The sequence below is a fragment of the Chelmon rostratus genome, chromosome 8, assembly GCF_017976325.1.
Source record: "Chelmon rostratus isolate fCheRos1 chromosome 8, fCheRos1.pri, whole genome shotgun sequence".
Lineage (NCBI taxonomy): Eukaryota > Metazoa > Chordata > Actinopteri > Chaetodontiformes > Chaetodontidae > Chelmon > Chelmon rostratus.
The window spans coordinates 3,091,246-3,105,404 of NC_055665.1; the positions used below are offsets into that span (position 1 = coordinate 3,091,246).

General features: G+C 40.5%; 1 protein-coding gene across 1 annotated transcript; it reads left to right on the forward strand.

Moving 5' to 3' along the window:
• The first annotated feature begins 2,145 nt into the window (after nt 1-2,145).
• On the forward strand, nt 2,146-7,680 carry mcl1b (MCL1 apoptosis regulator, BCL2 family member b). The gene is made up of 3 exons (XM_041942758.1): nt 2,146-2,764; nt 3,432-3,682; nt 3,848-7,680. The coding sequence occupies exons 1-3, from the start codon at nt 2,281-2,283 to the stop codon at nt 3,962-3,964; spliced, it is 852 nt and encodes a 283-aa protein (XP_041798692.1). The 5' UTR covers nt 2,146-2,280; the 3' UTR covers nt 3,965-7,680.
• The last annotated feature ends 6,479 nt before the right edge of the window (nt 7,681-14,159 follow it).

The window sequence follows — 14,159 nt, forward strand, 5'->3', positions numbered from 1 at the left end:
ATAACACTAGATTAGAAAGAGTGTATGAAATTTCTTTCCTGGGAGTAATAATTGATCACAATCTCAGCTGGAAACCAGAAGTCAAACACATTTGCTCTAAATTGGCAAAGACTAATGGTATACTTTGTAAAGTCGGACACATACTGAATCAGAAAACAATGTACCTTCTATGCTGCTCGCTTTTTCTTCCTTATCTGTCCTATTGTGCTGAGGTGTGGGGTAATACCTACAAATCCACCCTAAAGACAAGATGCACCATGCAGAAAAAGGCAATGAGAATAGTTAGTAATGTTGGCTATAATGCAGAAACAAATTATTTATTTTTAAAATTACAAACATTAAAATTTATGGATATAGTGGATTTCAAGATGACACAAATTATTTACAAAGCCAAAAACAACTAACTCCCTAATAATATACAAAAATGGTTTAAAGAAAGAGAAAGTGGTTATAATCTAAGAAGGAGAGGGAATCTCTTACAATCCAAGGTGCGCACCACACTCAAAAGCATGTGCATATCTGTCAAAGGGGTGAGGTTGTGGAATAATTTACCTGTAACGATCAAAGAAAGTAAACACATTGCTCAATTCAAAAGACAGTTTAAAATTTTCACATTAGGGAACTATAACAATTGAGGTGAAGGTGGGCCAAATGTTTCATTTCCACTTTAAGAGGTTGTACTGAATTGTTTAGCCATAACCTCTGTATTTTTTTTCCTTTTTTCAAATTATTTCTTGCATTATATTTTCAGTATATGAATATATAGATGAATTAAGAGTTCCTCATTTGGACAAATGGCGGTACTTACATAAAATAAACAGTAGCCATGTTAGAAAATTAAGATGTATAAAAGGGGAAGGTAAACATAAGTTAGCTTCTTCCTTCTCCTTTTTTGAACATGTAGAGACCTTTCATTTATTAATTTCATTGAGAAATGTCATGTGAAAAATGCTTCCTTGCTGATTCTCATGTTTTTTCTCATGATTTTTCACCATGTATAGACAGTGCAACCTCTCCTTCACCACTAGGGGGCAGTACAATCATTACAAGTGGCCGTCTCTTGAGGACAGAACGTTCTGACTATTTCTGGCATTTTCCCCCCTAAAAAACATGGAAAATTTTTATTTGTGTAGTGAGGAACCGCAGGTTAAAATGTCTCACATGCTGGAATAACAAGAACCCTGCTGTGCTTAAACATTTCACGGTACATATTTTATTCTGCTTGTATATTTTATTCTGTTGGCACATTTCACTGATATATCTTATTCTGTTGGCATATTGTTTATTGTTTAGTATATTTTATTGCCTTTGTATATTTTCATTCTGGTATATTTTTAATTGCATTTACGAATATTTTTTTTGCACATTGGTTTGTTTTATTGTAGTTATCTTAATTTTATTCTTTCTAATCTTTCTTATCTTTCTTATTATCTTGTTTCTAACATGGGGGTTGCAATGAAAATTTCATTGACATGTCATGCTCAATGACAATAAAGGATCTTGAATCTTGAATCTCGAATCTTAAACTTCAGGAAATTTCTCAATATACCCTTCATGTGATATAAAGGTTATATGTGCTTATGTTCAGGACAGGGCAGCTCCATAAGTCAGTGATCACTGGTATGTATGGTATGTATGTAATTTACTACAGTAAATAAATTACAATCTACAGCCAGGGTAGTTTTTAATAAAAATAAATAAATAAATAAACTTCAGAAACTGCCATTTTATTCTTGTTATTATACTTATTATTAAGTGTTGTATGTTGTTGTCATATTATCTTTGATAGTGTTGTTGTTTACGTTATTGTTATGATTAATGTCTCGAGTGTTTCCGTTTATGCTTCCCCAGTTTCACATAGCTTCATTAGTGATGTCATGGAAAAAAGACAAAAATTACACGTAAATCAATCATACTCTTTGATACCCCAGCTTTGTATTTTCAGCCTCAAAATCATAGCGACTCTTCGCTTTTTCTTTTTACTCACTACGTAGTCTTTATTCCACAAACTAACTGAACATAAACAATTATCAGTTTGAAAGGGCGTTCGTTTGGGGAAGTGGGTTACGCAATAATGACGCGAACGTGCACGTAAACGCACATACGCCCACGATCGCAGCATAAAACAGAAGACTCACTTCCGTTCGCCTCTACCAACAATGGGTGCGGGTGGATATCACGGACAGGGCTAGCTTTTTTTTCCATCTAGGCTAGCCGTAATCCTCTGTTTTCCTTCTTTGTACGCTTACGAGGACAAGTTAATTTCAAGCTAAATTTCAAATGAATATCATTCCGACGAAACGGGCCGCGGTCAACGTTACCAGAGTCATGAGTATTATGCTTCAGCAAAATGGTGGCGCTGAGGGACCGATGCACTTCGGCTCAGGAAATTCCCCGCTGCAACTCGGCTCTTCTCTGGACTCACACAACGGAAGTGTGTCCACTGACACCACGAAACGGCCCAAGATTCTGGAAGTGTACGCGACACAGGGTTATGCAAGGAAAAACCTTCTTGAGGACGACGAAGACGGGGGCGACGGTTCGTTGCCTTGTACCCCGGAGCTGCGGTCGGAGAGCGAAATTGACGTCTCCAGTTGTCCAGCAGGGGACGAAGTGCTGGAGAGTGACACGAGGCAACTTATTAGCCGTTTCTTGAGAGACTTTACCGGACTTTCTAAACCTCGGTGGAATGAAAGCAAAGAGCTATCAACGATGAAAAGGGTTGTGAACGGCGTTTTGGAAAAGCACAGATACGCATACAACGGTAGGTAGCGACGCTCGTGCGAGGATTTTATACAAAGACAGCGGCTCGTAGCCGTTAGCCGCCTCGGCTACAGGCTGTATTCAACTCCCACCAGACCCGCACAAACGACACCATGTTTGGGGCTGCTGTTTGGACCAGTAGGAGCTGTTTCATTAACAGAAACTGCAAGATAATAATAGTTAAGTTAATTTTTAAGTCAGCAGGTATCCACTTATAGCTAATTTTAATGAAAGTTCGTTGTAAACTGGGTGATTAGCCTGACAGGGATGTGACCCCAGCACCAGGCTCTCCACCACGGGAGACCGAGCCTTTTGCTCGGCCGCCCCACGCATCTGAACAGCCTCCCAACCCAGCTGAGGGCTATTCAAAGCCTAGGCCTGAACACTTTTTTATTCAGAAAGGCCTATGAATGTTGATTATTAACTGATTTTAACCTGTTTATTGTTTTCATTGAGCATGTTTTTTTTTGTTTGTTTTTTTTGTTTGTTTGCTTTAGCTTTTTTCTTTTTTGCTTAACTTTTTAAATTTTGTAGCACTTTGAGATCCTGCCGATGAAAAGTGCTCTAGAAATTAAATTTATTATTATTATTTATTATTACAAACAGGATGGATTTCTGACCCTTCATTTTTATTTATTTTTAATTATTATTATTATTATTTTTTACAGGTATGGTCAATAAACTGTCATTGGATGACAGAGGGGATGATGCGAGTTTTGTCAGCGCTGTAGCCAAAAGCCTTTTTGCAGATGGAAGCACCAACTGGGGTCGCATCACCAGCCTGCTGGCCTTCGGGGCGGTGGTGTCTCAGTACCTGAAGGAGAAAGGCAAGGAGAACTGTGTGGAGCAGGTGGGACAGGAGATCTCCACGTACCTGCTGTGCGACCAGCGGGACTGGCTGGTGAAAAACAACTCCTGGGTGAGTTTATGACTCATGGCTGAAAGACAGGATGGAGAAAAATGTACCGATTGCATAACTTCTCTCATTGTGCAATTTAGCCTACGTGTCCAGTGAACATACGCCTTTGACCCTGTGCGTCACCCTCAGATTCCCATCTAATGTTTTTTAATTCTGCTTTTCCAGGATGGCTTTGTTGAGTTCTTTCGAGTAGCAGACCCAGAGTCCACAGTGAGGAATACACTCATGGCTTTTGCTGGATTTGCTGGCATCGGGGCGACACTGGCCTTGTTGATCAGGTGAACTTATTGGACTCCCAGAGACTTATTTTCAGCAACTCTGCAATCTTTGGCTTGATACAAAGGACACTGAAGCTGAAATGCTGAATTGAGAACCACATCAGTGGTTCCTGTCTTAATTTTCCTGGGCTCTCATCCAACCTAACTGCAAAATGAGTCAAATCTTTGCTGTTGACACACAAGGACTGACTTTACAGACAGCACTCAACCTTCAAACAATTAGGGTTTATTTAATTTACAAATACAATTTATTTTTCTAATAAATGTAAAATGTACATCTATGCAAATTAAAGTGGTAATGGGGAATCAGTTGACCTGATTTTAGCTTGATGGTAATGTGTTTGTGCATAATTATATGACCGTTCCTTGGTGAGCATAGTGTTTGTAAGCAAGTCCCAGGTTGAAGCAGGAAGGGTAGGCTGCATTTTTCCTTGCCATGCAGTCATGATGCCCATTTCCATAGAGCCCATTCATAACCCCTGGATCTTTTGTATGAACACCTTACCCGTGTGAGAGGAGGATTTGCATGAGTGTAGCTAAACTTCCTTGCTATGAAAATACTGGTTCCACACTTGGAGGCTTCAGAAACCACATGCTGGACTTATGGCTCAACAGCCTGGAAAATTTGAGTCTGTTGGAAGAAATGAATAAGGACTCTGATCGTGCCGACTGTGATGATTGACTGGACTGAAGCTGGCTGTGGTTGGGGAATGATGTTGGTGATCCTCAGAGCGAGAATACAGGCAATGATAAATAGTACACATCCAGTTGTAAGCTTTGAAATAATAAAAAAAAGGAAATATAATTCACATGGTTTGACCTTTTGACATGGTCTCTCTGTTAAGGGAATTTTGCAAAAGCAAAAGACAGAGGTTACATCTGCGCTCATCCTGGTTCACGCCTCGCTCTACGAGGTCTACTGCGTCCACGCTTCAACCTTTTGGTGTTTATTCACACCACAACCCAAGACGGCAATGACTGCTGTTTCCTAGAAATTTGATGAGGCTGTGGCAGCGCTCAGCTGCATCCGCAGTTAGCGAGTTGCAGTGGTAGCTTATTATCTGCAGAAAACTGGTGCACAACAGCCAAATGCACCACCCCCACCTCGATGTGAAACTGGGGTAAAAAACAGTTCACAACATCCTCAAAATTGCATAACACTGTCTACTTCCTGAGTTGGAAGGCAGTCTCAGCTACCTAGAAACTAGTGACTTAATCAGATATCTTTAATATATTAATAAAATGCACTCAAATATGATATATTTTATCGGGTATTTAAATGGTTACTGTGTGTATTTTTTGTTTTTTGGGAGGGATTTTTTTCATTTCATTTTCTCTTTTACCAGCTTGCATCTCTAGCGTTGTAATCGGGAAGGTTTCTAGAGTAATACAAGAGAGTTTCTGTACTTATCGTCATCTGAATGTCATCTAAAACCTCAAATCCCAGCGTAGACCATATGAAGCCTCAAACAGGGGAATCCTTGGTGGTGATGTGTGGCTGCGCCCTTGTTTGTTCAGATCCTCCCGTTGTCTCGGGTTACAGGACAAACACAACACTCACTGAGGTCTTAGGAGGAAATGGAATAGAGCCTCTCCATGGTGATGATCCACAGCAGACCTCCCCATGTCCTCTCTTGTGGCTAATGATGTTAGCCACCACCCTGGTTACCCCTGCACAGTTCATTATGTAGAACAGGCTGCTACACAATGGGGAATTGAGGCTGAGGCAATTTCATAGAGCGGTTTGCACCATACACAAGTGGATTGGGGGTGCAGAAAACAGGCAGCACTTCAGTGTCTTGGGGCTGAATATGCAAAGTGCACTCAGTCTTTGAACAACCTTGATGTTAGTAACTAGCTTATTGGAGCAATACATTATTTAAGTGTCTATGCATGCATCAATTTCTCTTCCACCTACAGTGTTAAGGCCTTAATATTTTTACTTAATATATCCATCTGTATAGAGAAGTGTGTTAAAGTTAGCTCATCTATAAATGACAGGATGGGCATATCATGGTCTGGTGTGTCAAGATATGCAAATAAAATTAGGAGGATGCGATAGGTTAACAGAAACCTTAGCTGTGTCAAAGTTAACTCGTGAAATTCAGGAAACCAAACATGAGCTGATATATATATATATATATATATATATATATATATATATATATATAAAACTTAATTGCCATAGATGCACACAACACTCAAAATACACTTTGCAATACACTACACAATTTTTAGGCCTGAATCATGTATGTCAAAATGAAAATGAAACTTGTGGTTGGTTGTATCGACAGGTTTGTTAACAGTCTCCAGACGCTCTCATGGTGGTTATTCCCACTATGGTTAGATGGTCAGTTATCTTTCACAGCAAAAGAAACAACCAAATGAGGAAGCTGTTAGAAACGTTCCTTCAAGAAAGCTGAGTTCACCAGACTGTTGTTGCCGTCCAGTTCATTGCACATTTTTCACACTTTCAAGCTGCAGTTGTTTTGGTTGGAAGTGTAAAAGATCTTCGGTGTTTTGAACGAACTTGTCAGATGTAAAGGTGCAGCCTCTGCGCTGTCACAGCAGTGTGGCCGTGAGCCGGAAAGCTTAAGGAAACCCTTCAGCAGGTGAACGCATTCCTGTCCTGGGATAGTTTAAGGAGTGGTGTACAAACTATTATCTGCACACATACTTAACATTCAGATACTGTGGGGAGTATTGATTGTATTCAGCTTATACAGCCCAACCCAGAGGAAACCAGGAAGGATTCAGGCCTGTGCTGAGCTTTTAGAAACTATTAAGAGTTTCTGTGCACAAAGCTTTCACAAACTTGAATTTACGAAATAGAACAGATTAGTTTCAAAATTGGATAAACATTTCATCATGTTTCATTGCTCAAAGTTTTTCTTCATACAGCAGCTCCCCACGTTAACCAGCCTGCTGCAGCTTGTAACTTGATCTTTGAGGAACAGCCCTTTCAGACAGGGTATTGGTTGTGAGCTCTCCACTTCCCCGTAGTAACAGCCCGCCCCCGATTTTAAAAAAAGCAACAGTTTCTGGGAAGTCAGCTGACGCACAAGTTATCGTTAACAGGAGTACTCAGCTGCAGAGTTACTCCTTAGAGCCTGCAAATACTCAGAATTATGACCCTGAGTTGCAAAGATAGGCTGCGTTTTTGCAGTTTAAATTATAGAATAGAATTTGTTCAATTAAAAAAGTTGCATGTGTGCTTGCACTTCTTATCAGCAAAAAAAAAAAGCATAAGAAGTACTTAAAAGTTTCTACAGCTGCGTCACTGGCAAAGAATTACAGACTTGTAGTCCTTTGAGCTTCAGAAAGACTCTTTAATTAAATCTTGGCCAACAGTCTTTGCTCTGCTTTTTGAATACAGAACTTGTTTGTATACATGTGCAGAGAAGCCTGAGGGTGCCTGCTCAACTCTGTCCTCTATCACAAATGTGACTTTGAACAAACGTCTCTCAGGGCATTTCCTGAATAAACATGTAAACCCTGTTTTAGCGCAATATTTTTTTTACCCGTTTTGGTGCCAAGCATTCATTCTTGAGGTGCTTCAGTGCTACTCTTTCTGCAATTACTGCAGTCAATAGTTTTAGAGTGGTAGTAGTCCATAGGTTTGCTTTTTCTTCCCTTGAATTTTTCTGCATCGACTCCTATTTTCATTTTCACTCCAACATTTTTATCCTGCAAATTAAAAAAAAAAAAAAAAAAAAAAAACCTCCTCTTCCTGTGTACAAGAAGGTTTTTCCCTGGAAGCACATTCATAAAACTTCATGCAAAAAGCATACATTTGCATAAGCAGTCACTCTGGTTTAAAAAAAAAAAAAAGCCTGCAAAGACTTATCATTCCTGATGTTTTGAATGCCACACAAACCTTCCACTCATTCCTACAATTATCTATAAATGGATGTCAACACATGCTCTTCTTTAATCTATTTTGGATGTAAAGCAGACACGCTCTGTCACTGGTCGAATTTTGAATTTATAGGCTCAGTATATGCTGACCCATAACAGATGAAGATATGTTATCCTCTTCACTCGCTCTGAAATCAAATCATGCTTGTTGAAAGTTGATAATGTACATCTGAGACTGTGACCTGTGATGTCCTAAACCAGATTAAGGCCCCAAAAAGCCCCTAAACTAACTGATTTGTGGTTTGACAGAAAATTCATCTGCACCACTTAAAGGCTCTTTTAGAAAATTAGAAAATATTACATTGTTATTAATGACACCAGTGGCTGTTAAGTAAACTGTAGTTAGCATCCTGTTGCTCGCACCTAAGCATCATTCACCCAGAGACTGAACACATGAGCACTGAATGCTGGAAAATACATAAAAATCGTGTTAATAGGAACGTTACTATCTGTAATGTTCCTATATTTTATTTGGACCATTGGCTTCATGATGCTAACCAGCTTGCTGTTTGCAAATCACTCCATCAGCCAACAACACGATGCACAGCCAAGCAGCCAACCCCAGCTTAGCTTGGTTTACAGTTAGCTAGTGAGCTAGCTGCCCCTACCTCGCATCGCTCTTGTCCCATATATATGTGTAACATTACATCACATATCGTCGGCTAAAATTAACACCATTTGTCATGATCTGCAAGTTAGCATCATCGATCTCGTTAGCTAGTGAAATGATTTAGCAAGCTAGCCAACTAACATGCTCAGCTAAAAGCACAATATCAGTCCAGTCTTATTTATAATGCAAAGCAGTTAATGCATGTAAATTGCTTCACATTCTTGCATATTTCATGTTTAAATAAATAGCTTATCTAAGAGGGTTTGGGAAAGAAAAACACTTTAGAAATAATTGATTTGCTTATTTGGCTGCTGGTCATTAAGGTAAGCTAGCCGCTGTTTTTCAGGGGCCTCACTGACCTTTGGTAAACTGTGACAAGCTTTTTGGGAATTTTTTTTGGGCCATTTTATAAACTAGTGACAAAATAGTAACATTCTGCTCCTTTATTAATCCAACTGTGAGGGGATTTGCAATAAGAAGAAGCATCATTGTAAAAAAAACAAAACCAAGATGTGATAAATAAGTTAACATTATGACGAGTCAAACTGACAGTGGTTGTATTCGCATTGTTGCACATAGGGAATATTGACACTGCAGTTTAGTGTACGCTAATATTGCAGATGAGTGAAGTTTCGGTTTGTGTGGTCTACTGGGAGCAGTTTTGATTGTGAAGTCTGACAGCAGCATGAAGGAAGGACCTGCAGTACCCCTCCTTCACACGGCCAGCTGAAGCAGCCTGAAGGAGCTGCATAGTGCTGTTAATCCTACATGTTCTCCATCAGGCTCCATTCTCCCACCACCTCCACCAGGTCAAGGGGGCATCCCAGGACAGAGCTTTCCTGAACAGACTTAACCAGTCTCTTAAGCCACTGTTTCTCAAGCCTGGTCCTGGAGTACCACTGCCCTGCATGTTTCAGATGTATCCCTGCTCCAGCACACCTGATTCAAATGAATGGCTTGTTAGCAGCAGAGCCCAGTAACGAGCTGAGCATTTGAAACAGGTGTGTTGGAGCACGGAAACATCTAAAACAGGCATGTCCAAACTATTCCATAAAGGGCCGTGTGGCTGCAGGTTTTCGTTCCAACCAAGGAGGAGCACACCAGGCCAGCCAATCAACATCAAGGGATCACTGAGTTATCAGCTGAAGACTGAGCTCAGCTAATTAAGCTGGTGTGCTCCTCCTTGGTTGGAACGAAAACCTGCAGCCACACGGCCCTTTATGGAATAGTTTGGACATGCCTGATCTAAAACATGCAGGGCAGTGGTACTCCAGGACCAGGATTGAGAATCACTGTCTTAAGCCTCTTCCTGTCATGATGCAGCTGCCCCAGCAGACCACTCCACAGAAGATGGCTGGTGCCACCACAGAGTTTAAAAAAGTCCTCAGGAGTTCCCCCTGCACTCCAAACGACCTGAGTTTAGAGCTGTGGTGGGAAAATACTTACTGTCCCGGCTTGTCTCAGGATTCGTGTGTTCTTTGTGCTTCTGCACTATACAAACAAATGGCTGTCAGTGCTTGGCATGCATTTTCAAAGCTTGAGATGTTGTAAAATAATCAGAGATGATGGGATCAAAGGGCTTTACGTTACATATCATCACCTCAGTGGAAACAGAACTTGAAGCTCTCCGTGGTGTGTGGATACGTTTCACAGATCACATTTAATTCACGTGTCATGTTCCTTTCTGAGCTCATTCCATCTTTTGAAACTTTATTCTTTGACTGATGACCATCGTGCAGTGCTAACAGAAATTGTTCCGACCGGCGGAGTTTAGTTTAGTTCCTAGTCGGATCCGTTTCAGTGACAGACCAGCTCAAGCGACAGTGCCGAAAGTCATCCACGAATCTGCTTCATGACGAAGTTTGGTTAGATCTTTGTCTGTAAGTAATAACACATCTAGATGTCGGTTTGTGTGATGCACAGGTTAACTTTCAGTAATGTATTGATTACGTTCGTGACTATCAATTTGGTCAGGTTACATGATATTGTGGATGTGTGTTTCATTTCTATACATTAAGCACATCTGTAGTTCATGTGAGAATGTGTTGATATGCAAATACTGTGAAAACAAATAAATAAAACTGAGGAAGAAAAGAGAACAAAAGATAAAATATCAATCCTCAACAAAATATCTGGAGTTTCCCTTCTTCATGCTGTTAACTATCTGTCTAGCTGTGCAAAGCTGACATCGTACTGCGAGGGCAGAATAGACATCCGTGCTCACAGTTGTCACCCGCAGGCTCATTTCTCACCTGCAGTTTGTGGCCTCAGAATCGTCTCTTTGTTCAGTCTGGATGTTTAAATTGTGATCATAAATTCTGAGATATGCAAACCTAAAAAAAAGGTATTTGGAGGCATCACTAGAACTTGTATTCTGCTTCGCTATTCACTTAAATTCAGTTTCAATTCAATTTTATTTTTATAGCACCAAATGACAACCGAAGTTGTCTCAGGACACTTTACATATAGAGCAGGTACAGACCAAACTCTTCATATACCGCAGGCATGTCAAACTGATTCCATAAAGGGCCGTGTGGCTGCAGGTTTTCGTTCCAACCAAGGAGGAGCACACCTGACTAGAATCAATTAATCACCTGATCTCAGTCTTCAGCTGATAACTAAGTGATCCCTTGATGTTGATTGGTTGGCCTGGTGTGCTCCTCCTTGGTTGGAACAAAAACCTGCAGCCACACGCACCTTTATGGAATGAGTTTGACATGCCTGATCTACAGAGACCCAACAGTTCCCTCATGAGCAAGCACTTGGCGACAGTGGCGAGGAAAAAGTTCCTTTTAAGAGGCAGAAACCTGGAGCAGAACCAGGCTTTGGGTGAGCGGCCATCTGCTTCGACCAGTTGAGTGAGAGAGAGATATAGAGAGAGGTTAGGGGCTGGACAGAAATCACAGTTTTGACAGCTGTAATAGATTTATAGGTATACAAAGTACATATGGCATTGTATGTGCCTATGTGATATATTTATGTATGTGATGTTTTAACATATTAATAGCAGATAGTATATGAACATAGTACGGCACAAATGATCTAATAAGCAGCAAAGTAGCTAATAGCTAATAACAATAAAAGTTGCAGTGGATGTCCATCAGGTGAACTCAGTAGTCCAGGCTCAGCCGCTCTCCATTCAGACCTGCGAGACGAGAAAGCACAAAGACTCCCCAGTAGAACATTGCGATCCCAGTATGCAGGCTTACTGGTGGTTCCTTAAGTCTATAAAACCAGAATGGGAGCCAGAGCCTTTAGTTATCAAGCTCTTCTCCTGTGGAACCATCTTCCAGCTACCATCTCTACATTTAAGAGCAGGCTTTAAACTTTCCTTTTCGATAAAGCTTACATTTAGGGCTGGCTCAGGCTTGCCTTGGACCAGCCCCTAGCTATGCTGCCATAGGATTAGGCTGCCGAGGGACTTCCAATGACACCCAAACCTCTGTTCTTCAGTCCCTCTCCATCTGTATGTGTTCCTGTCCTATCAAGGCATGTTACTGACTTGGCTTCACTACTGCACAATAATTTTTAGATGACCCAACTTAGATGGAGATTTTAACTAAAATCTGAGTTGAGTTGCACGTAACAGACCGTCCTTCATGTCATAAATTGACTGGACCATGGTCCGCTATGCTGACTGCAAACTGCAGGAAAATTATGTAGTTGTTTCAGTTACTGTGTAACTTTAGGATTCAGTCCAGAACTTGTCTCACTCAAGACCTTTTTGTAGAGATTATTATTTCTGGTTTTTGGTTTTATAAACCTTTGGTAATGTGTGATGGTGATTCCCAACCAGGGGTACTGGTGGTACATGTGCAGGTGCCAGGGTGTGTGTGGAATGATTGTGGAGTAGCTCCAAAAAAGATTTAAAATGCATCACCATTTTAGAGCTGGAATGATTTGCTGATTAATTGATTTGGTGATCAAAAGAAAAGTAATTGCCTGATGGTGATTAGCATTTTTCACAATGTTTTGACATTTTACAGACTAATTGATCATCCGTGAAAATAATCGGCAGATTAATCAATTATGAAAATAATCATTAGTTGCAGCCCTACATCATATTTGTGTGTAGGAGGAAAAATAGGAATACTAATTGGTACGATCTGATCTTTGGTGGATCAAGCGTCACAGTAGCAAGTAAGCTACCAGCTGCGTTCAGCCGACAGCTCAGTACAGGACACTCACCAACCTGAGCCAGGTGTAATACCTCAAAGCTGGATGAAAACGACTTAGCAAACGAGCTGAGTAGTCGAAGTGGTTTGCTAAAAATAACTGACAAATGTTTTCAAAAGTGACCTTCAACTAATTTCTAAACATTTGAATTCATTAGATAAAAGTAATAGATGGTTGAAAAGTCCAGCTTCTGCAACTTCAAGTGTTTCCAAAGCGAACTTTACCAAACTGACCTGAACACTGATATGTGAATTATCCATGACAGCCGGGGTCAACGTGGGGGTACCTGAGCTCACCTGACAGACATGTGGGGGCTCCTCTCACAGAAACGAGATATAGACATGTATTAACAGATTCTTACATTATCTGTGAGGATAAAGGCGAGGAAATAATTCTAAACCTTTTTAGTGAACTTCTTCGCTTTAATTGTATGAATATGTTTGAGCATTCTGGTGAATCTCTGGCTGCTGCGAGACGAAGCTTTGTGTTGTTTCTTTGCTCAGGCAGAAACTGTTGTAACGTCTGCTGTCAAGCACACAGTGTGCTCTACCGCAGGTCATTGACCTGCATTTGGCCATTGCAGGCTTTCCATGTTTTGTTCTACGCAGGAAAGTACTGTTTAGTATCAAGGCCAGCGTTCTGTCTGGAGGGGGACCGATGTTTCCACCAAGATTCTCGGCTCGGAATAGACAGGGAGGAAGTAACAGGACATTTGGTCTAAGAATAAATGCTGTGTCCCAGCTGTGTACTCAAGGCACTCCTAAACTGGCACATGTTCAATTATTTTTCCTCCTGATCAAGATTGAACATGCCAATGTTTTTCTTCTTCATTCTTCCTTATTGCAGTTTGCAGATTAGAATGAAAGTGAAAGAGCAAAAAAATAAAAAATCTATACATTTACAGACAAAAACAGAAAGACTTAGCCTCAGATTGTGAAATGTGTTGTAAATGTGACAGATATACAAACTAACTGAAGGTCCAGGACCTGACCCGTCTGGAAAAAGCTGTGAAAAAAAAACTGTGACCAACAGATTGAATGTCCCAGACAAAGAAGGGACCTAGAGTTAATATTTCTTTTTATTCAGTCAGTTTGTGATGCAGTTTTGCAACTCAGTGTGTTAAAATGCACTTAAGTAACGGCCTTACTGTTAGTATTCTGTTGTAACCTGATTCCTTAAATGCAATGTTAAAAAGACACAAAAAGGGACATTGCTAGATCAACCTGTTGGAGGCGCTAGGGCAAAAAAATTGTGTTGAGTCCCTTCTGACCCCCCACCAACCGCCTTCAGTTCAATGTGTATGTGTCCTGTTGCCTCCAAATCTCTATTTATAATAATAATTAATAATAATAATTTAGAACTAGACAATTCTGGCGCCGATAAAATTTGACAGTGGCACGAGGGGGCTGCTGGTGTTATCTATACCACTGTTTCTCAAGCCTGGTCCTGGAGTACCACTGCCCTGCATGTTTCAGATGTATCCCTGCTCCAGCAC